This window comes from Anabrus simplex, chromosome 1 (assembly GCF_040414725.1).
Source record: "Anabrus simplex isolate iqAnaSimp1 chromosome 1, ASM4041472v1, whole genome shotgun sequence".
NCBI lineage: Eukaryota > Metazoa > Arthropoda > Insecta > Orthoptera > Tettigoniidae > Anabrus > Anabrus simplex.
Genome location: NC_090265.1, coordinates 324,906,395 through 324,931,798, shown reverse-complemented (window position 1 = coordinate 324,931,798; position 25,404 = coordinate 324,906,395). Strand labels below are relative to the sequence as shown.

Here is a 25,404-nt window from a genome sequence, read left to right as displayed (position 1 = left end):
TTTGCGCTAGATCAGCTGCCTGTTTGGGATCTCGCCAATATGTATTAGTGCCAAATGTTTCCAACGCAGGATTCGTGTCATCGCTGAAAATCATTATCACGTCAGTAGGTCACTAGTTTGTTATTTACGATCAAGCGAGTCGTCCTGCATATTTTTACCTCAGTCATAGAAAGAAATGAAATGGCATATGGCTTATAGTGCCGGAAGTTCCGAGGAGATGTTCGGCTCGCCAGGTGCAGGTCTTTTGATTTGACGCCCGTAGGAAATACTCAAAATGGGTACATTATATCGTATATGATTAATTATGTGATGTTATGTTATTGTTGACCCATTATCTAACTATACAGTTTAAAAGTTTTATTCTTGCCTAGTAGTTTACTTTTTGTGAATTTTTGTGAATATAAATATTTATATTTAGATAATAAAAGTAAATTTGCAGTATTTAATATTATATTTATCAAGGTGAATTGGAGTTAGTAATACAAAATGTAGCCGGCTAAAATCGTGCCAGCCATGATGAGGATGAAATGATGATGAAGACAACACATACACCCAGCCCCCGTGCCAGCGAAATTAACCAATGATGGTTAAAATTTCCGACCCTGCCGGGAATCGAACCCGGGACCCCTGTGACCAAAAGGCCAGCGCGCTAACCAATGAGCCATGGAGCCGGACATCATAGAAAGTGATTCACAGCCATGAGTATGAACTTACTCAAAGAAATCCCAGAAACTATGGGTTGAGTGCTTAGAAGAATCGGATCTACGACATCCGGAGGCCGTCCTGACTGCTTTCTTTCTCGTATATTAAGCCCTGCTTTACGGCCGGATGCCCTTCCTGACGCGTACTCTATGTGAAGGGATGTATTCACTATTACGTGTTTCTCTAGTGGTTGGTAGTGTGGTGTGTTGTGAATACGAAGAAGACTGTTTTGGGACTAACACAAATACTCAGTCCCCAAGCCTGAAGAATTAACCAGACACAATTAAACTCCCCGACTCGGTCGGGAATTGAAGCCGGGACCCTCTGAACTGAAGACCCGAACGTGATTTTGTGATCGAACTGTAGAATGAACTTTACTGTATGTCATGGAGTTCAGAATGTTTATAATTGCTATGAAACTGCCGCCATCATTTCGTACACACTGATTGGCTAGATCACACGCATTAATTGACGACATACGGTACTGATTTTATTTCGGTGACTCACTTTAATTGATTTTACTGAACACACGCTCACAATCGGCATTGGAATATGGTAAAGATATACGAAGGCTGTAAATACTAGAGGGTGTCAAAAAATAACTGGAATTATTTTATTACAGCAAAATACTGGCTACCGGTACCTTTATTCAAATTCACTTACAGACCTTCAAAGTGCTCTCTCTCAGACACAATACAACGGTTCCAGCGTTCGGTCCACTATTCAAAACACTTCCCGAAGCCCTTTCTTGATAGTCTGTTGAGTATTCTTGGAATTGCATTGTTTACTTCTTGATCACTTTGAAAATGACGACTGTGATGTTCCTTTTTCACTGCAGGAAATTGGTGGAAGTCGCATGGTGCTAGGTCCGGTAAATAAGGTTGATGTGGCATCACCTCAATGCCGTCCAGCTCCATGGCTAAATAGTTAGTGTGCTGGTCTTTGGTTCAGAGGGTTCCGGGTTCGATTCCCGGCCGGGTTGGGGATTTGAACCTTAATTGGTTAATTCCAATGGCTCTAGGGCTGGGTGTGTGTGGCGTTTTCAGCATTAGATATCATCCTAGGTAGGGCCCTCATCTTCACAGACATGCAGGTTGCCTACGAGAAAAAGACCCGCACCAAGCCTCTCTGGAAGCCATATGCCATTTATTATTATTACCTCAATGCCCAGGTCAGTTATTCTTTCTTGATTGCCCGATACGCACGTGCATTGTCCTGGTGCAGGATCCATCCCTTTTGAACAAAGTTTGGTCTTTTATCTGCAATTTTTCTTTTCAGTGGCCCCTTTAACACTTCACAATAGTAATCAGCAGTGACAGCACATTGCTTTTTCACTACATGATCATACACAATACCCTGCTTATAAAAAAAAAGGCAGGTTTTCCGTGGTTTCCCATTTTCACACCTGGCAAATGCTGGGGCTATATCTAAATTAAGGCCACGGCCGCTTCCTTCCCATTCCTAGGCCTTTCCTGTCCTATCATCGCCATAAGACCTATCTGTGTCGGTGCGATGTAAAGCAAAATAGCAACAAAAAAAGACAAGGTGCATGACTTTTCCTGCACTCGCCTGAACTTGGCCTGTTTGGGTCTTGGACTAGAAGTATGTTTCCATTGGGCACTTTGCTGTTTTGTCTCTGGGTCATAATGATGGAACAGGGACTCGTCACATGTGACAACCCTGTCCAAAAAATCTGGTTCCTGTCGAAGTCTCTCTTTCTATTCTTGACATGCCATCACACGGTGATCCTTCTGTTCATCATTCATTAAACATGCCACCCACTTCGCTGAAACTTTTCTACACCCTAGAATATTGTGTATAATGTCTTCAGCTTATCCATAGGAGATGTTTATCATTCCAGCAATCTGTTCAGTGGTTAAACGGCGGTCTTCCCACAAGACATCAATTGTGTTCACATTGATGTCGGTTTTCAAAGTTGAGGGTCTTCCAGAGTGTGGAGCAACCTCAAGATCAGTTTTACCCTCCTTAAAGCGTTTGTGCCTCTCAAAAACTTACGTCTTTTCCATGGCTTCCTCTCTGTAAGCTTGCTGCAACATTTCCACTGTTTATGTTGGAGTTTTGTCCAAGAGAACACGAAATCTAATTGAAGCGTGCTGCTGCAACTTGAGATCCGCGTTGGGTACAGCAAAATGGCCTCCTTCTCAGCTGCTCCCCTGCAACGGAGAAGCCTGAGGCGAGTGACGTGCTTCGCACTGTATCACTCAAGGTCAGACCTTTCCTGTACTACCACCTGCAAACTCCAGTGCGGAACTATTGAAACAAAAAAAATTCATTCCCGTTATTTTCTGACATCCCTTCGTAAAGTAGAGGCAATATTGATAGAATGCAATTTGATGAACCAACAAGTACAACTGCATTACTTCAATATAGTTACCCGCAAAGTCTATTACCTTTTGCCAGATGTCGGGAAGACATTGGGGACTGTTGGCAAGACGTTCTCTGTTGATGACAGCGATGGAGCACCTTACTATGCAGAGTACAGATGCCACGTCAGGAAATTGGTGGCCTGGGAAAGGTTCCTTGAACTTCGGAAACAGGTCGAAGTCATAAGGACTCGTGTCTGGTGCTTACAGAGGGGGTTCCAAGACCTCCCAATGCCACCAATGCAATAAAAGATTGATAGTGTTTGCGACATGACAATGTGCATTGTCATGCAACACAATAGGGCAATCATCTTGCAATAAACATGGACGTTTCGCTGCGTAGCCGGATGCAGATGTCACTCCAGAAATCTGCAATAGTAGCCACTGTTGACAGTTTGTCCCTCAGGCACAGCATGCTTAAGAATAACACCCTCGTAGAGGCATGCCACAATCAGCATACCGGTAAGCTTCACCCGACTGGGTTTCTGTCAAAATTTCTGTGGACATGGTGAACCTGGGTGATGTCATTCATTCGAATGATGCTTTAATTCAAGCCTGTAGGCCTGTGCCCAGGTCTCATCTATGGGGACAATACGCTGCAGAAATGTATCTCCTTACTGCAGTATCTGTCCAGGTGGATGTGAGCAAGTGGATACTGCTGTCATTTCTGTACATTGGTGAGTTGATGTGGAACCCAACAGAACCCAATTTTCCTCATGTTAAGACATTTCATCAGTATGTGCCACACCGTTTGATGACTGAGACCAACCTCAACAGGTAATTCCCAGACAGTCCATCGATGGTCTGTGGAAATGAGAGACCACTTATAATGTCAATGTGATCTTGAGGAATGGAGGGCCAACCTGTGTGTTGCAAATTCACAGTCTCATTCCGACCCACACGAAACACTTTGACCCATTGTGCAACTGTCCTATACGGTAATGCATTCTCGCCACAGGCTTCACATCATCCTCGATAACATTCTGATGGGGGTGTTTTGACCATGGGCAACCTCAATTTCAATTCACAAACACTGATCACCTTTCAAAAACATGCTTTTGAGCAGTGAAATCGACACTCTTCACTTCTACGCCACACAGCAATGACACTCCCAACTGGATACCCGTCAAATGCACACTACACATCGACAACAGCACCACCTGGCTGCTTGCATATCCTATTTGCACATGCCCAATCTTTTGCAGGTGTCTGGACTACATTGCCACTACTGTATTTACAGCCCTCCTATATATATAAAGGAAATCTTGTCAGAACTATCTTTTGAACTGTAGCATCGTACTTACCCAAGCACTTGACCTGAGCACACCAAGGAGAACCAAGCTTACCCAGCACCAGTCCTGTACCCTGAATACTGGCCCACCTACTGCCAAGTAGCAACTCCTCAGTACCGAACAGTATCCCACCCTGCCACCAGGAATGCCCTAATGATCCGCCAGCAGCCATGAGCTCCCTGCTTGCCCCAGCCAAGCAATCCACTATATCCAAACTTTGACATCTGCCACCAGAGGGCAGCACAACTAGCCAAGACAAAAATTAATACTCCGGCAGCCAAGCCAGCCAATCACAGCACCGGAGTAGCCACAAAAGAGCATCTTAAAGCAAATATTCTTTTTCTTTACGTCACACCAACACAGACAGGTCTTATGGCGATGATGGGAGAGGGAAGACCTAGGAGTGGGAAGGAAGCGGCTGTGACCTTGATTAAGGTACAGCCCCAGCATTTGCCTGGTGTGAAAATGGAAAACCATGGAAAACCATCTTCAGGGCTGCCGCGAGTGGGATTCGAACCCACTATCTCCCGGATGCAAGCTCACAGCTGTGCGACTCTAACCGCACGGCCAACTCGCCCGGTAGCAAATATTCTAGTACTCAGTGTGGTCTCCCGTTCGTATCTTGTCTCTGTGAGATCCTATAAAAACTATTCCTGATCCGATGGGTGCCCTCTGAGTACGCCAAGTAAAAGTCCTATCCGCACGTGCATATGACAGTTCCAGTGCTTCAAACGCACCCGCCTCTACCACCCAACCAAGCAACTTAAATAGTCCACGGGTCGGTACTACCCAGGTGGATTGAGTAGCCAGGACACCAGCACCCCAGACTAAAACCACACCTACACCAGCCAAGTAACCCAGTATCCCACCATGCTAAGACCAAACATTGCCAGTGACTCACACAGCTCGAACCCCAACTCCACCTTCCACAGCCAATTCCAAACAGTAGAAAATCATGGAATATACCCAGACTTAAACTGTACTGACTTCCTCCTAATCTCCCCCCTCCACCTTTCCACTCATTACCGCAGCCTCAGTACACGACCACATACTACTGCTAAGTACAGTCATAAGCTCCATAGCACCACTTGGCATTAATTTTGTCGATGAACTCTACAACAATATATTACATCACCATTTTCTTTTCACCAGACGAACTCTCAAGTTAAACACAGCACTAGCACATACAGAAATTCAATGTCAGACCATACACGTACAGAACACAGACACTATCAGATGAAACAGAGAAAAACAAAAACAGACCACACCACTCATCAAGCACACAGCCGCATAAACTAACGACTTGCCACTTAAATTCACCAAAATCTTCCAAACACGCATAACCAAACTCAGTTCAGATGAAACCCAAACCACAGAACCCAGGTCAGAGCCGGAATTTGACTTGAATCCTACTCCTCCTGGGACAAACTCACCACAACACAGGCTAAAGGCAGGCCTAGAAAACCTGCCCTTGAACCACCCCCACCCACACAGCCTAATGACAGTAAACCATCCCCACCCACACAGCCTAAGGCCAGGGACAGACTTAGAAAAACACCTCCCCCCCCCCCCCCCCCGCTGCCAAAAAAACACCCATCACACCAGACACTTGTAACTCAGTGCTATAATTGCCAAAAATTACATCATTTTGCTGCAACCTGCACAGAAGCCACCTGCTCCAACAAGTATGGTAGTTCACACCACTGATTGTGGGAGCAGGCAAAGTGTGCCGACTGCCAAGGCAGCCAATGCGCTTTGTTCCCTGTCTGCCCCTTCATAAAAAAGGCAATTAGAGCAGAGTACAAACACCACCATCACACAAAGACAAACCATACCCTCCTCCTCTACTCCCCACCCACACCAACCCTCACCCTAACCCAACCAACCACTCAGCTAAGATACCAACAGCCTACTACAACTACTGTACTGCTCCTAAACTACCTAACAAACAAAATCAGCCCCACCTCAAGCATCTTTCCCACAATACCACAGACAGCATTCTATCCAGACAACCTCCTCACCGCTAAGTATGTTCCCACAACCAGTCAAAATGTTCTCGCTTCCAAAATCACTGCCAACCTTCTAGCCATGCCTACCACCTGAAGCACTGGAACACAAGGATCGACGAGGCAGGAAGCATTAAGATGCTGAACACCATGCTGCCATTTCAAGTTTATATTTTGTATCCACAACAGCCTATACACAAGAATAACTATATATTCTTGCTGCGACAGACAACGCCCACTGATGCATATCTCGAAGCAAGATTGGGCGTGGTCTGTATCTGCATGAGCGACCATACAGATCTACTGCTTGTCACTGCAACCAACATTCAGTCTTTCATTAACACCTCAGCCATGGTCAAATACACTGTGTGCGTGATGCGAACCAAAATAACTCTAAGACAGATACCCCCTAATACAGATACTAAATTCATTTTTTATTATTATCATTATTACTATCACTCCACTTACACTTATTATTCTTACTTTTGTAAACAGCCCAGGTGAAGATTGTGCTAGCGAAACCAGTACTGGGACTTAATTAAGGTCACCCTACTACCTTTCGGGGGGTGGGGTGCCCTCACTGATCCAGCTTGAACTTCAGTACGTGACCTGAAATTAATCTGGTTTAGTAGTGAAATTGCTTTTTCTGCTGTCAATATTGTCAACTTATTTGTATACTGGCACCTGCACATGAAACACACGAAATGTACCACCATGGTTGAAACCATAATCAGCAGAAATTGCAAAGTAGAGAAATTTAAATCTGCCCAATTCAGAGGAGTCAAATCACAGAAATTAATGGCATTAGAAATTAGGGTGATAGTAAACAATGTCATTTCCCTTTTCTCCATTATGTTCCAATAAAAAGGGGCAATGTTTTCTATCTTCCATTTCCCCATTTTTTATCAAATGTATTTTTAAAATAAAGTAAAAAATTTCAGCAAGACCATACATAATGCGTACGGTCCAAGAGTCAGACGGTATACCGTATAAGAAGGGTAAACTACCGTATTTGAACGGTCCAGACCATACAGTTGGCAACATTGACTTAGCCTTTGAATATGGCCAGCCACGGAGATTCACATCATGCTATTATTAATGTTTTAATACATTGCCTATTTTTATTATTCAACAATAACATTATATGAAACAGAAACAACATAGGTTACCGATAGGCCAACTTATTATGGTATGATGTTCGGTTGAATGAACATATCCTCACCAGCCCACCTGGGTGATTCTTTTATTAAATAGGCGAAGTGTTTTCGGAGGCGATATTTCAAACTTTACTCATTTGAATTATTTCCCATTAAAGGTTTTTCCTTCATCATTAAATTTGCATGCCTTCTCATCAAGTGTCACAGGCTTTTTCATCCCCTTGTGGGTGGTGGCAGTGTAATACATCCATGGTACCCCTGCTAGTCACTCATCAAATAGAAAGATCTGCATCAGGCGAGCCGAACATGTCCTCGGACACTCCTGCCATTACGAGCCATATGATAACTAATAATAACCTTGTAGTGGCTAATATATTATGTGTATAAAACATCTGGTACACTGGCTGGTACACAGGATTATTGGCATGTAGAGGTGTTGGTGTTGAGCAAACCCAAAATGCCATTGGGATATTAAATATGACCATCAGTGCTATAGTTGTCTTTCATGATGACACAGAATTGAAATATTATGGTGCAAATTAACAGAAAATAATCAACTCACCTATAAATTTAACTGAAGAGTTCAGGCATGCGACTCTGGAAAGGGTGATTATTTCAGAGTTTGGTTACTTCTGCAATGCATTAGAAACGAGTCTCCGCAGTGGCCTTGGCTGGCAGTTGACAAAGCTACAGCCGAGCCAAGCAGGATGCAGTGCTATTAAAGTTAAGGTCAGTCAGTAGCGTGTGGGATACAAGAAGAGCTAACATTTTTAGTGGAGTGGGTTTTGTAGGAAGATGACAAATAGATGGACACGGTGAACAGAAGATTTTGCAAATGGTTTCCTGCTCAGCTCTACTGCATTGTGATATTGTGTGAGATTTAATAAATAAATTTTGCACTTGCAGTACTGTATTCGATGCCCCAAAGAATGGTAGACCCCCTGGTTTAATGAAAGAGAAACTCTGAGATATTTCCAACAGGCTCTTTAAAAGTCCACCTAAATCCATGCAGAAATTGATACAGTAGATTGGCATATTTGTCTCCACAGCACATAGAGAAAGAAGTTAAATATTTATTTGTATATATTTTCTGTCATTCAGGAATTGAAGTTGGTGGATGCAGAGAAGTGGATTTTTATTGCAAATGGTTTGAGCAGTTTGTTAATCATTATGGAAAGGAAGTGTTAGAACCTTTTTTTACCAAAGAAGCTTTGTTTCATGTAATTTGTTACATGAACAGTCAAAATACCCATTGGACCAATATTTTTTAACAGCATGGTAGATTCAGAAGTTTAGTTTAATTAAATCTTGAACTCTTCATTGCAGAACTGAATGAAACAGAAATTATGGTCTCATTCTTCCAGCATCGCAGAGCCACAGCTCATACCTCCACTCACTCCATGCAATTTTTCAGGGGAACAAATAATTTCATGAGGACTCTGATCACAACTTAGTCCTGATTTGTCACCTCCTGACTTTTTTACTGGGTTGCTGCCAAGTCCTCAGTTTACCAGTCTATTCCAAGAACAATTAGGGAATTAAAAGTAGCCGTAACAAATTTTGGGAACTCTGTGCATAGTGAAACATTGGTGAAAGTTTCCGGTAATAAGTGCAATCACTTTGCCCTAATGCTTGGAACTTTGTGGTAAACATTTTGAATATCTGCTGTGAACCTGGTAAGTGGACAACAATCATTAGGCTTACAATTCATCCTGTTCAAGTTGCTTAGTTATTGGCTTTGTTAACAGTCTATCTTTGTGTAATATGTTATTAAAGAACCATTGTGCTTTTAATCTCTCAATTCACTGTGTTGTGCAATCTCTCGAGCTGTCCGCTCGCATCTCGCCCTGAGCAGATGTTGCTGCCACCTGAACTGTGTATTCGGATAGGCCACAGCTAAACTGCTTGCTGCAGAAACTCATTTTTAACGCACTGTACATGGCGGTGTATGTACAGTAGTGCAAGTGCAGTGAGCCTGTCTTATCCAGTGGTACTCTTCAAGTAAGTTTTGAGGAGATTCATTGTAGAGAACGTTCATAAATTCTGGTTTGTATTATATGTTTGTTCATCAGCTTGGTTCACTTCAGAGATAGACTACTAAAGATGAGTGGCTGTCTTTCCCCATGATGAACTTCACCTGCGTAAACTCCAAATAGATAGGCTTGTATTAGGTACAGACTAGGAGGTCTTCAGGAGACTGTAAGCTTTCTCTTCCATTCTGCTCTCCATAGAATATTGTCAGTGAACTAATAAATCAAGGACATACAAGTAAAGACAATATGTTCCACCTTTGAATTAGGTGAAAGAACATCATGTATAAACAAATAATAAACTTAGGCTGAAATTTTCTAACATAGATTGAACATCCTTCGTACTGATTGTTGGCTGTAAGTGTTTTGTTAGTATTTAAATAATTATACTAATTATACTAATAATTAAACTTCAGACCTGGACTCCAATAACATTCGGTCATAGCATTGACCAAAAATATAGAACCTTTTTAAGCATTTTTTTAACGGAATTTGAATTACATTTTCCAAAAAAACTTGCAGTAATTAATGAATCTTCAAAAAAGCCATGGATCACGAAGGGTATACGGATCTCAAGTCAAAAATGTAAATTACTAAGTAGATTACCACAGCAGAGTTGTGACCAGGTTTTTTGTAAGTATGTTAAAAACTACAAATCAGTCTATCGAAGAGTTCTTAGGATGGCTAAGATAATGCACAATAACAAGAAAGTTAAAGAGCCGTGCAATAAATCACGAACCATATGGAAGGTAATCAAGGGAGAAACCAACAGACATGCAGTTGGAAATAAAGTTGCTGCCATAAAAAATGATAAGGGAATACAAATGAATGACCCTCATCATTTGGCTAATTATATAAATGATTTCTTTCTATCCCTACCATACAAACTTGAAAATGCAAATACCGGTAAATCAGATGTATTACCAGAACTCCCAACCTTTGTGCAAAACTCTATGCAGTTAACTCCAGTAACAGAACTGGAAGTTTTTAAAATCATACAATCTTTGAAGAACAAAACTTCCACAGGTGTAGATGAAGTTCCCACAAAACTCATTAAAAAATGTGCTCCCTATCTGGTACAGCCTTTAACTTATCTCATCAATGAATCATTTTCTAGTGGTCAGTTTCCTAATCTCCTAAAAATAGCTAAAGTTATCCCAGTCTTTAAAAGTGGAAACTTACACGATTTACATAACTACAGACCAATATCAATACTTACTGTTATTTCAAAAATATTTGAGTGTGCTATGAAGGATCGGCTTACTAAATTTTTAATCAAATATAACTTGTTAAATAATGCACAACATGGGTTCAGAGCTGGCAGAAGTACTTTGTCTGCTTTATCACATTTTACACAGTTGGTCGTAAATGCTCTTGACAATGATGAAACTGTGATAGGACTATTTCTTGACCTTTCAAAGGCATTTGATACTGTTGATCATGAAATATTGTTGCACAAATTATATCAGATTGGAGTTAGAGGAATTGTTAATGACTGGTTTAGATCATACCTGAATAAATGATCCCAGTTTGTTGAAATTACACATTGTAACAGTAAAGGGCATAATGAGACATATCACTCTCAGGTAAAAAGCATAGACTTAGGTATTCTGCAGGGTAGTATTTTGAGGCCTGTTCTTTTCTTGATCTATGTGAATGACTTTCCTCACAATAATCAAGTAGAAACAGCAGTTCTGTATGCTGATGATACAAACATAATTATTAATAATCCTGACCCTACGTCTATAGAAACTACAGCAAATACAGTCCTGTCTAGGTTAGAATCATGGTTTAGGAAAAACAAATTAACATTGAACTTTAAAAAGACCCAATACATGGAATTCAAGGCATCTAACTACCATGACAAAACTGCAAAAAAACACAACCTTATATTAAATGCAAATGCAATTGAAAATACGTTGACCACAAAATTTTTAGGTGTCCATATAGATGAAAAATTAAGATGGGATTGTCATATTAAATAAATAGGGAAGTCTCTGAGTTCTGTTTGTTTTGCCTTAAGGATTTTGTCTAATAGTTGTAGTGAAGAATATGTTAGAATGGCATATTTTGGATATTTCCATTCAGTCATCACTTATGCTATTGGTCTCTGGGGCTGTTACAAATCAAATCTTGATGTTATTTTTCTAATACAGAAACGAGCTATCAGAATTATATTGAGACGTAACAGGTTAGATCATTGCAGACCATTATTTAAGAGACTAAGGATACTCCCAGTACCAAGTATATACATCATGCAATGCATTCTACATGTGAAAAAAAATATTGATCACTTCAAAAAGAATTTTGACAATCACAATTACCAGACGCGAACAAGAAATAATATTTTTATCGAACACAAGAGTAAAACCATTGCCTTGAGACATGTAGACTCTGTTGGAATCAGATTGTATAATAAGCTTCCAAATACGATTAAAGATATTAGTCCCGTCAGTTCATTTACCACAGCTTTAAAAAATCTCCTGCTGAGTAGCTGCTTCTACAGTACAGAAGAATACATGATGAAGTGCTGGTAATGATGCTACTACTTATTAACTTGTAATCTAGTATATAGCCTTAAAAATATGTTAATGTCACATTGACTATGTTCACATTATTAACACCACACCAATATATTTTTATTTTGTCTTGTAAATATTGGTTATTAATATTATTTTAAAAAATTAAGATGTGCTGTCCTAACATTGAGGTATGTGGTGTTTCTGTTCTTCTTCTTTTTCAAAATGTTCATTGTTGTGCATATATTATTGTTAGTATTAGGAAATCACTTGACAACTCCTATACTGTTGGCATATTTCAAAATATGTAATTGTACAGTCTATGGAAGCTGAATGAATGAATGAATGGATCCACATAGGATGTCACAAAAGTAGAGAACGTAAGTATTTATGACTTTGCAAGTTGGTAATTATACCACAATGTCACTCACTCCACAGCAATATGCTGAATGCATTTTGTGGTACACTTGGTTTGAGAGTGTAACATCAGTTTGTGCAGATATCATTGCCAGAAAACAAAAGTGACAGGATATGGTCTTCTCCATGCTGACTTTTTTACTGGGCTGCTGCCAAGCCCTCAATTTACCAATCTATTCCAAGAACAATATTGAGGAATTAAAAGTAGCCATAACAAATTTTGGGAACTCCGTACATAGTGAAACATTGGTGAAAGTTTTTGGTAATAAGTGCAATCACTTTTCCCTAATGCTTGGAAATTCTGTTGGATGATCCTCTGACAAGTGGTGCAAGGGATGTGGTTCTCAGCTGACAGTCGGCACAATGACTTGTGCGATATTTGTAAGTCCTCACTGTTTCCATTACACAATTGCCTGTTAGTGTGAAGCATGGTAAAGAACATATCCTGCCACTTTACTTTTAGACAATGATATCTACACAAACTTATGTTACACTCTCAAACCAAACACATTCAGCATATTGCTGTGAAATGAGTAACATTGTGGTAAACAATAGGCTGTCTGTTGATCAATAAAAAAAAAGCTGCACTATATATTCCAGAACATTTTATTTTTTGGACATTCCAAATGGATCACCCTTCATACTAAGTTAATTCAAAAATTCTTCAAAGTTGAAATTAGTTTCTAGTATAGAAGTTGTTAAACATGTAACATAGTATGCACTGTATTATGATTTTAGGCTATCCCTTCACATGTCCTGAGCCAAATTGCAGATAACTGTAGCTTACTACAGGAGCTTCGATTAGACTGGGGAACAGAATTTTATGACCAAGACGTGATCCATGTAATAAACCGATTGCATCACCAGCTTAAGCTGCTGACATTAGGAGGAGAGATGCTCACAGATGCCACATATGTTCAGCTCTGCAAGTGTGAAAAGTGAGTTGTTAACACTTTCTACATTTAGCAGAATTCACATTTAGGGAGTTTTTTTTTATTTATTTATTTTCTTAACACATTTTAGTTGCAGAAATAGACAATATATTTTAGGACATCATCATGCATTGTCTTCAAACAAAGAAACAGTTAATTTAAATCTGACAAATTATTGGCATTGCATGCTAATACTCTGAAAATGACATGTTGTTGATAAATATTTTCCTATTTACATTTACATTTTTGTGAGAATTATAACACCAAGTCATCTCCTATCTTTAAACTAAGGAAGTCATGACACCCTGGGTCAAAGAAGTAAATTGCCCTACACCAGATGCAGTAACAATTTATGTTTTATTGTCCACTTTACAGGACATCCACTTACAGTTTAATCATTGAGGCTAACCATCATAATTTGAATTTAATATGCAAAAAATACGTAGTTGCTTTGCATGTCACATCTTCAGTGCAAAGGGTGTTCAGATCCCTAATAGTTTAGCCTTCAGATTGAAGAAGTATAATGAAGTAGTTTTCCATTGCTTTCCTTACTGATTCAGAAGTTGCCATTACATATCAGTTTGTCGAGCCCACTGAACACATATATTACCTGACCATACAAGTAATATTTTCATGTTATTTATCACAGGGATTGGGTGCTCAAGGAATGGCATAACGGGTGTAAATTCTACTGCTGGTTTCATGTTGTCAAAGCTAAGGTTGAGACCAAGACCAAGATATATCAATGAAATTAACAAGTTTGTTGTAGCCTATATGCGTAAGGCTTTTAGTGCCGGGAGTGTTCAAGGTCATGTTCGGCTTGCCAGGTGCAGGTCTTTTGATTGGACGCTCGTAAGCGCATCGTAATGAGGATGAAATGATGATGAAGACAACGCATACACCCAGCCCCCATGCCAGCGGAATTAACCAATGATGGTTGAATTTCCCGACCCTGCCGAAAATCGAACCCAGGACTCCTGTGACCAAAGGCCAGCATGCTAACCATTTAGCCATGGAGCTGGACTGTAGTACTGTAAGCATCAAAGATGGATCCATTTCATCAATTTCAGTATAGATATGAAGTAACTGTTAAAGGGAGCTCCTGAAAGGATGGACGGACAAGAACAACTCCGCCTTCAAGCCATGCCCACCAAGAGGGCGCTCTACATCTACAACTCCACCGGTCCAACATACTTAATCCAACTTCAGCTTCCCAGCACACTAGGGTGAAACACTGGCAAACAGGAATGAGATAGCTGGAAAATTTATAATGTCCAATAACGGACCATTTATATTGGTATTATAAATTCACTCATTCGGGGCAAATATTTCAGGTTCCCTATGGGAATCAACCTCTGTATCATCTGATGGCCTAGCAGGCATCAATTTTTGGTAATGAGACAAAGTCTCTCATAGTGTTTTGGCACTGCCAGTGGCTCCAAGTAGCCTATGCAGTGACCTCCACAGGACCTTTCATCGACCTTGCTGAAGCGGACATCCTTGATTTCGCAGCAGCACCTCCTGTTCTTTTGATTGGCCGGGTGGTTCCACATCTCTAATACCAGCGCCCGCCGACCTGAATCAAGCATCCATGGATGGATGGACGGACGGATCTCAGCAACCGACATTCAAACAGCCGCCAGACATCATTCACCAACATCCTCGTTGGATGTCAGCCTCTCTATGATCAACCACCATGACGACCACCACCATCACCACTTCCCTTGTGACCCCTGCTCACACCTTCTCCTCCCTTTCCATCATAACTATTACGTCGCCCCATCCATCGCCGATTCTATCAACCCCCTTTCCCCCGCTACTTCCTGTTGATTCACCTCGACTATTACGTATTCCGCCCCGCTACTTCCTTCGCCCATCTACGCCATCTACGGCTGTCCTGCCAACCACTACGTCACCACCGCCGTGTAGCGTACCAGCAGCAGCCGCCAGACATCATTCATCACCATCAGCAACATCTGACACACCTGAAATCTTCAGTTGTGTCGTCTGCAGCGTAAGCCTACTCATCCTGGCAACCGACATTCAAGAACAACTCCGACTTCAAGCCATACCCGTCAAGAGGGTGTTCCGCATCTACTACTCCACCGGTCCGACATACTTAATCCGAATTCAGTTTCCCAACACAGCAGCCGTCGCCCACCTGATCTCCAACGGTGCACTTCTCTACGGCCATCATCATACCTTCGAACCTTCTCACTCACCTCCCTGCCTTAGCAATGCAGCTGCAGTGCAAATTAATGAACTCCAGATTCAAGCAGGCCTTAAGATTTCCTTTGAAGAAACAGAATTCATCACTAATATCAAGCAAGCGTCCAAACAGCTAGATGTAGGGCGGGAAAATCAAGCAAACGCAATGAAATATTTGGGTGAGTGGATGGACCCCAATCTCTCTGAGAAGGCAGCTTTCGAATCACAAATCAGGAAACTGGAAATGGTATATAATCAAACAAAGGCCATTTACAACAAGAAATCCATATCTACAAACGCAAAATTAAGACATCCACCCAGAGGCCTTTTACGCTCAGGATGCCTTGCAATGCATTGGAAGGCGCTAATAGAGAAACTGGAAGTGAAAGAAAGGAAAATTCTAAGAAAATCTTGGGCTCAATAAAAGAAAATGGGGAATATAGGACATGGCACAACCACGAACTTTACACTCATGAGGAAACAATGACAGACACCTGAGGAAATGGAGAATTACCTTTTACTGCCATATAACAAGAATGAACCCCATGTGATTGCAAATAGGATTTTCACCTACTTTTTCCAAAAGAAGAGGGAGAGGGAGCTTGGTTCATTGAGGTGGACAAAGATTTACAAGAAGTGGGAATTACAGACAATGATATCTGGGAATGTGCCCCACTTGAACAGAAACTGACAAGACACTGATGTTTCCAGGAAAAATATAAGCTTCCAACGGGCAAGAAGTGGACTGAAGAAAGGAAGCAATGGCATCGAAAACTAATGTGAAAATACTGGGAGGATGTTGAAGCTCGATGCAGCAAGAAACAGTTGAAATGACGTGGTCCTTAGATGGCCGAATTGAAATAATAATTATAATAATAATAATAATAATAATAATAATAATAATAATAATAATAATAATAATAATAATAATAATAATAATAATAATAATTTGTATTATCTGAAATGTCTATAATAATTGTTACACAGATCTGTAGCTAGTGGAAACATTGTTAAGAAGATCATTGAGGTTGCTTTGAAGCACCTCACTGTTTGCTTCGAGGCAGACGTTGTTGTATTTCTAACAAAATTTAATATTTTAACTCTGCTTCCAAAATGTTAGGATATTTATTCCTCAATGTTATTTTGCAGTTGCTCTTATTTTCACAAATTTGATTATTGTAAAAATTTGTCCTTCTCCCTCATTCCTGGTTATTTTCTGTGTATTCCCAGGCAGAAACATACCTACCACTGATTACAAAAAGCTGATCTAAGGGTTGTGGGTGATTTTTGCACTTAACATGTGTCACTTCTTTGATAAACCTCTCCATCTGTTAAAGTTTCAATATGATTGTCATCGGGAAATTTAAAAGTTGTTCCTAGTTGCTTTAGTTGAATAGATTCTGATCTCATATTTCAAGACGTATGGCACCTATCCAAATGCTGTACGGTACAGTACCCATATAGTTTCATTTATAACACAATGTCAGTGATCTCATGATAACACAGGTTATTACAAAAGTGCATGGGCCTTATGATCAAGAATATTCCAACCTTCTTTAAAATGCTTTAAAATGCATCTCAATGTACTCTTGCTAAGATTTATAACTTCATACAGTATTTTGTTCAATGTATGGATTTGTTGATAATCATTTTATTGTACATGTACTGTTAATACAGACTAGCAGAACTGGGACTAGCTCCAAGTGGAATGCTGACAGACCAGGGCCTCCTTGAAGGTATTGCTCCTTTACGACAAGTCAGAGTTTTGCAACTCACTGATGCAAATTCTGTCACAAGTGTTGGCCTTGTCTCTTTCTTCAATCTCTTTCCTGCCGACCAACTCACTAAGCTGGTCATAGCATGGTGCTCTGCTCTAGATGATGACATCCTAGAACTTACTGCTCACAGGTAATGGAAAAACGATTTAATTTTAAATCACTGTGATACGGAAGTAAATATGAATTAAAGTAGTTTGAATTAAAATTAATCATTTTCAAACTTTTTTTCTCAAGAAGTACAGTAGAGAAAACTGAAATGGGTCTTCAAAAATTAGAGGTTATTTGATTGATGCATGTTGAATCCATTCTTTGAATGATTTTGATAATTACAGATGTACTTATTTTCTACAGGGTGGCGCACAAATAGTTGACACATTTAATTTTAGAATAACAAATTTATTTTTCACAGAACACTAATGAAATTGTAGACACAGGCATCTTGGACCCTGGAAATACATTTCACTATATCACATGTTCAATGTAGCCTCCACTGTGGCAGACAACCCCTTCAGGACGAGTACGCGTGTTTCTGATGACTTTGCGGCACAGGTCTTCATGAATTTCACTGCAGAGCTGCACGATCCGAGCACGCATTTCCATGCGGCTTTGAGGTCTTGAAGCGAAAAGGTTTTCTTTCAAATATCCCCATTAAAAGGAACCACAACGGCTTTAAGGAGGCCAGAAAAATCCACCATTATCGTTGTACTGTGGATAACGATGAGACATTACACGATCACCAAATACTTCCCTCAAAAATTCAAGAATATCGTTAGCTGTGTGAGGTGTTGCACCATCTTGCACCAACCACTGTGTATGAATAGGGGTAGCGTGAATTTGAGGCATGAATTCATTCCCCTGCATGTCCTTCTATCGCTGTGCAAAAACTGTCTGACTGAAGAAAAATGGTCCATTTAACCCATGTCTTGACAGACCTACACACAGACTCACTTTTTCCCCATACGTGGTTATTTTGTGAATAATATCCAGCTTTTCTGTAGCCCAAAACAGCCATTTTGTCTATTAAGTGCCCCATTGAGATGAAAATAGGCTTTGTCACAGAACCAAATGTTAAACAGTACTTCATCTTTATTTTAAGTCCATAAGGCATACTGCAAACTTTTCTGTCTGCGAAGATCTATGAGATTGTGTAGTACAGTCATTTTGTACAGCTATAATTGAAGGTCACAGTTTAACATTCTTTGAACTGAATGGCGCGGTATTCCACTTTCTCTTGAAGCTCTCCATGTTGACTTGTGTGGGCTGCGCTGCATGGCGACCCTTAGCGCAGCTATGTTTTCGGGAGACCAAACTGCTGGTGCACGTGGTCGCTTTTCTTCCTTCACACTGCCTTGCTCTTCAAAGTTTCTGTATAAGCAAAGTATGGTGTTCCTTGCTCGTGCCCACCTAGTTTGAAATACAGCTCGAAATTTCCTTTGAGTTGCCACCATGCAGTGAAGTTCAGAATATCACTAGTCTCTTCCAGAATGTCATGACGTTTAGGTGCCCATAAGATGATTTCACAATAGTGATTTACATCATAAATTCAATCAATTTGTTTACAGATTTTTTAATAATAGCAAAATCTCTATCCTAGGTATTGAAACAGTGCCCTTGTATGGGGAAGTAATGCTGAATGGTTTCAAACTGCTTTGTGTCAATGAGTGCTGCACCTAATTGAATTATTGTATGATTTTTGTTCTGACCTACAGCTCCATCAGAGAACAGATGAAGTTTCTTTACACTCTTTGGTGCATATTTCTGAATATAGTCTGACAAAGAACTGCACACATCATTGGCACCTTTACGAGCTTTACCTTCATGATAAACATAACGCACTGATGAAGTTGTTTTCATATTGTGAATGCCAAACATGTTCATGCACAGCTGTCACATATAGAATATGTCCTGCACTGGTATTTTTGGTAGGAGAAGGTTCTGACAATAATCATAACACCATCCTAGTACCGGTATTTCAGGACTGAAATTCTAGTTCAGTTTTCTTCATTACTGAAAGATATGTTTTGCTTCTGCAACTAGGCACTTCTAGTTGAGCCTCAGCAGCTTTCCTGGCATTTAATACAAAAAACGACTCCTGATCTTCATGATCAGCTCTCCTCATTTAATGCATGTGTCAGTTAGAGGCAGTCCAAATGACAGGTCCGAATTATGCTTTAAGTACTTGATATTGCTAGTCTGTTATTTCTCCTTGAAAAGATCATACATCGCCTGACAACTTAAGTCAGATGAAAGAAATTTGTACTCTCACAATCAATAATGTGAAGATGTTACAGGGATGAAGCTATATGGTCATGAAGCACTCATACCAAATCTTTACTATGAGCTCTCTTTTTATTTCCTTTGCCTCTCATATTTTTGGAAGATTTTCCCTAAACAAGTGAACTGTAGAGCCTCTGCAGGCATTTGGCATCAACATCACCTAACAAACTCATAAAAGTTACCTTACAAAGATGCATTCCCTGTTAATTGATGAAGCCATTGTACTTGAACACTTTAGAATGTAACTAATTTTGAGGTTGCAGGTAGGTCTTCTACATTTTAGATGTTCACATTCAAGGCAACTTGATAAATATATTAGTTCATTCTTACTGTTCAGTTCACTATAACCTTTTTTATGTTCATCTGTTCATTTTCACCTATTTTCTCAAAACACTTCTTGTTACACCTGCAAGATTAAAAAAGATATATGTACCCAAGCAGTGTGGTGTAAAGTTTTCAACTTTGTTTCCTGTCAAGCCAGTTATAAAATGATGTGTTAAGCTAAAAGTTTACAAAAATAAAATGACACTTACAGATTTTCTGCCTACTTGTGTATACTGTTAGTTCAGTTCGTTTTTTCTTTTCTTTCTTTAAGTTCGATCTTTGCTTCAGATTCTGAAGCAGATTTTTCTCTATTAGCAGCAGGAATAAGTTGGACATTCTACTCTGTTTCTGAGTGTTTTGCTGATATATGTGTTTCCACCGCAGAGACAAAAATGATCATGTCTGTAAAATACACGCCACTGGACCTTTGACTGGTCTGGAACCTCACTTGAACAGTGACACCGTTTGAAAATTTTGGAATTACTAACTGATTTGATCTTACAATCCAGCTTGATTTTGAGGTTCTTAGAGTGTGCAATGTTTGGTTAAGTCTGGGTTTAATTTGGTATTTTAAATTATGAATATCTTACAACCTGGTGCCCAGGAGTTTTTTAAAGGGAAACAATTAATAAAGCGAGGTATTTATTGTGTTATTCTACTCTATTTAGGGATTTATGTATGCATGAACATGTCTGGTTAAGTGAATTAATCCAAAAACAATGTATTTACAGTGTTTTGATATACTATGCTTTTTATGCTTAGCTGAAAATGGTAGCACTAGAAGAGTAGATATTCTAGCCATCGATAAACAAAGAGATTGGTCTGTAATATTGGACACAACAGTACATCTAGAATCAGGCGAACAACAGCCGTATGATATGCACTCTGAGAAGCAGACAGTCTATATTTCAGTATCCAGTTACATCATGGAGAAATATCATGTAAACTACGGCACCGTCTACAGATTGTTAGTGGGTGCAAGAGGTGTCATACCAGGGATGATGTCCGAGTTGTGGAAGAGGTTTGCCTTCAAGGAAAGTTCAAGGAAAGTTCAAGGAAAGCTACCTAGCCACGATTGCCGAGGTGGCTGTGCATGGGTCCGTGCTTCTTTTAAGGAACCATTTATATTTTAAAACCTAAAAATCGTACAATATTGTGTTTTATGACAAACACATTGAGTGTCAGTTTCCTAAATAAAGGTGTATGTGCGTGTGTGTGTGTGTGTGTCTGTGAAAAGTTATAGGCTACAAAGTTGGTCAGTAGAGAGTTATTCTATTGAGATATTTATATAGTCTACATATATACATGTCTACTTATGTAGATTAATCTAGAAAAACTGTCTATTTAACCCTAGATTACTAAGCTCTTCTATGAAGTATGTTAACACTAAGCGTTCGTCTATGAGACAATTACTTTATTTAAAACTTAATAACTAACACAACACTTAATGCAGTCTGTGTACAGACACACTTTTCCATTTTTAACAGACTCATGACATTTCAACACTCAGCCCAAATAGTGGATCGGTGGTCACCACACATGGCTCGATTTCAAACAATGCAATAAAACGTGTCATTCTTTGCAGCTTTGAGGGACAAAATGCACATGTTTTCTTTTTGTCAAGTTGTGCTTGATCTGAAATGTGTAGTACAGGATTTTCATTAAAAATCTCGCAGATCATACCTGTCCACTGCAAAATTGGTTGTGTAAGGCAGAGATGGAGATGAGGTCACTGCTCAATGCATTAAGGCCCTTCTTGAGATACTGGTAGGTTTTTCTCCCTCTTGGAAGATGTTGTGGCAGAACACAATATATCCATTTACTAGGAACATGTTGATCATACTGAAGAACACACACAAGGCCAGCACTGGGTCTTTTTACTGCAGTTTATACTGAAGCACATTTGGATAACAGAGTATGTTGCACCTATTATTTCATTATAAAATTCAATTGCTGCAGGTTTTCCACTATTATCCCTTATTTCCATGTCCTCATGAGTAGTGGATAACAGATTGATGACTTTTCCTTACTTTGGTTTGTATGATACAAGAGTTTTTGTTCCATCAAAACAAAACATTGAAGTGCTGATATTTTGCTTCTTCATTTCAAGGAACTGTGAAGGTATCTCAGTGTTATTCATTCTTATTGTTGCTACAAATGTTAGAGAGTAAGGTGTGTTCAATAGGTCTTTAGCCAGTGTGACAGATGTAAACCAAATATCCATGATTACCTTTCTCTTCGAACCATGTATGGTCACAATCAGTTCCTTTGTGAAATAATCAGCAAAAGGTTGACCAGATATATTCATATTTTTTTTCCAAATACTGTTTAGTTCAGTCATATATTTGGTCCCCAACGTCGTTCAGCATAACTGTCTTAATTCCATATTTTGTGGGTTTGTTGGGGTTGTACATCCAGAAAGGACAACATCCACGAAATCCAACCACTTGTTCACCAATGGTTGTGTAACTTCCTGGCTTGCATGATTCTCAACAGCTCTCGACAAACTCATCTGTACCCTAGTAAATTTATCATCGAACCTAAGGCACCTCAACAAAAAATCAAAGCACCCGCTTAACATTGTCACCTTATTTCTCTAACCACAGAAAGTTGGATCAAATAGCTCTCTTGTGGAAAGATGATTGATTTTCATGGCTGCTGATAACAGAGCATTGATTTCTTCCCTGCTTGTTTGAGAAATTGTTGCACTAGCTGTAGTGTCGTTGCTGCTTTGAATTTGTATTTCTTCATTTGTGTGTTGTACCAGTTAATCTAACATAAAATGGTTAAAGAATAATGAAAATGATTCCAAAGGTGTTGAAACATTTCTGGCTTCTCCTAACGGGGTTTGCTTTATATGAACTATGTTCCTTGCGGGTGTCCAGGTATTACAATTTCTGAATGGAAGCGCTGGCCATTTGTGTTTAATTCTTCCTCTTAGATTGTTCTTCTTAGGAACTACAACATTCAGATGCCTAGCACTTGAAACAATAGGGTTTAAATTACTAATAGTTGTATCATTGTCTTCATCAGAGTATGTTGATTCATGATCACATCTTCTCTGTCTTCCCAGCTCATCTGAAGGCCTGTACAACTCTCAGATAAACAGCCAGATACATAGACTGCAGTTTTGCAAACTAGAAGTTAAATATTTTCTTGCATACTACCAACGGATTCTAATGATGGTATTGTTATGCGGAAGATGTAGTAACATTTTAATTGCATTGGTAATAAGGTTACTGAAAAATATATTAAAATTTAGTGCGGTGTATAGGCCTACGTGTTCCCTGGTGTTTTTGTTTGTTTAGCACTATTCCTTTTGAAATTGTATTACTAGAGTCCAATATCAGACTCTTATTAGGTTATAATGTGGAAGTTCAGGTCAAAAACAGAAGTAGGACTGAAATCTACACATACAAAGAAATGTTAAAATTAATTATGTAACGAAACTCAGAAATTCTTGTAGAAAATAAAAAAACTGAAAATGGAACCTGGATGCAAAAGTATAATTTTGTTTTTTGTCTAATACTCTTTATGAGGATGCATGTTACGGTGAAAGTAAAGTTTATATTTGTAATTAATGCCACTTATGCAGTGTAGGATCATTAATGTTATTATTAATTCAATTTATTGTTGCTAATTTAATAAGTAGTTAGTTTATATTCTCCAAGACAATGTTAGAATAATAACTGGCAAGCATTTATCTCTCTTTAGTGTAAATACTTAGTAGCAAGTTGTTATGAAGTCAAAGAAATATAACCTCCTTAACGTCCTCATGCGACGGACAAATCACCATGAACAATGTCGTATACCTTTACTCCATATGTGGGTCGCGGATAGATCTGGAATAGAACCCAAGCTTTTGGCATGCACTGTATTGATTAGGAAATGTGTACTATCACCTCTAGTACCCCACAGACTAACATTTAGAAGGTAAAAATATGTTGGAACTATTGGGACTCAAATCCATAAATAACTGTGTGACAGCATCAAACAATGCTGCTGTAACAACTATGGCTATCTAGGAAGCTTGCTGTTGAGTTGTTTGTATGCAACTCATATAGTCAATAGCAACAACTTGCTAGCTTGCGAAATCTTTAAAAATTCTGTGATAACTGGACAGAAAGCATGATATATTTTATAATTATATATAGATTACATTATAGCAACTTATTTTTCATATAGCATCATGCAGATGTAGATTCATCTTGATGTGTAGTCATCTTGATTCTTACAGTAGTGTCTCTGATAGGAGCAAAGTCGCAGATAAGAGTATTAACTGTCTCTCCAACTTCGGCATAGCTAAACTCAAGAATATTCTCCCAGATTGCACATAAACGAAAGTTATAGTACGTGTTCTCAACCAAACTTCCAGATAAATGTGCAAACTGCCACATAAATTAAAACCAAACTTTTATCTGCCTGTCGTAGTACAGGCCATGAATCATAGAAATTGCCTGACTGTGGGTTATAGTCAGGGTAGGATTCACTGTAAGTTACTTTGATGTCATCTTCTTCAAAGCCATCTTCCAGTTCACTGCACATCTCTCCAGTTACTGGTTTGTTGTCGCCAGTGTCATCTACTTTTGTCAAAAATTATAGTATTATGTATGGGTCATCTCTGATATTCTCTGCCATCCGTAGTACATTTAAATTTTCTGGAGTGGCTCTCCAATTCCAACACACAATTACAGCTAATAAGAACATGAAAATAAAATGATATATTCCAAAGCTAATAATGGAAGTACTCGTCACAGTGTACAGTATGCTACTGTTTATTTTTAGAACATGCAGAGTAAATAAATAAATAAATAAATAAATAAATAAATAAATAAATAAATAAATAAATAAATAAATAAATAAATAAATAAATAAATAAATAAATTCTCAACTGCATATAAAAGTAACAGTCACTGAGCATTTGATAAATAAATTCTCAACTGCATATAAAAGTAATAGTCACTGAGCATTTGTACTTCGGATAATGGGATCCCCATATAGATGGAATGAAGCAATGTCTGGTAACACAGCTGTTCCCACATTGACTGGACTTGCACGAAGGAAGCTAGGGAGAAAGGAAGCAAATACCTTCACCAGATGAGGAAGGGGAGCTACACATATGTGCGCATGTTGTCCGGCAGACGAAAGATTAGTAATCCAGGGTTAAGTTTATTAAACCGTAATCTGTTTATTTACAGATTTAAAAGTCTAAAGGAGAGATTGTTTCAATGACAGCCAGTAAGGGGTTTCATAAAAACCCAATGGCTAAGGTTTTACCGTTACAGAGCAGTGGCAACAACCCTCTCGTAATGGCCCAGAAACTTACAGTGACATGACAAGCCACATTAGGTACACCGGTAGCATACACTGAGGTGCAA

At 39.2% G+C, this 25,404-nt stretch overlaps 1 protein-coding gene across 1 annotated transcript in view; it reads left to right on the top strand.

Annotated features, from left to right (window-relative positions):
• The window catches only part of LOC136856755 (F-box/LRR-repeat protein fbxl-1), a 167,934-nt gene that overhangs the window by 131,095 nt on the left and 11,435 nt on the right, over positions 1-25,404 (top strand). Inside the window, exons 4-5 of the mRNA XM_067134847.2 lie at positions 13,246-13,445; positions 17,325-17,555. Of these exons, the coding sequence (XP_066990948.2) occupies positions 13,246-13,445; positions 17,325-17,555 (431 nt within the window). The remainder of the gene's footprint in view (positions 1-13,245; positions 13,446-17,324; positions 17,556-25,404) is intronic.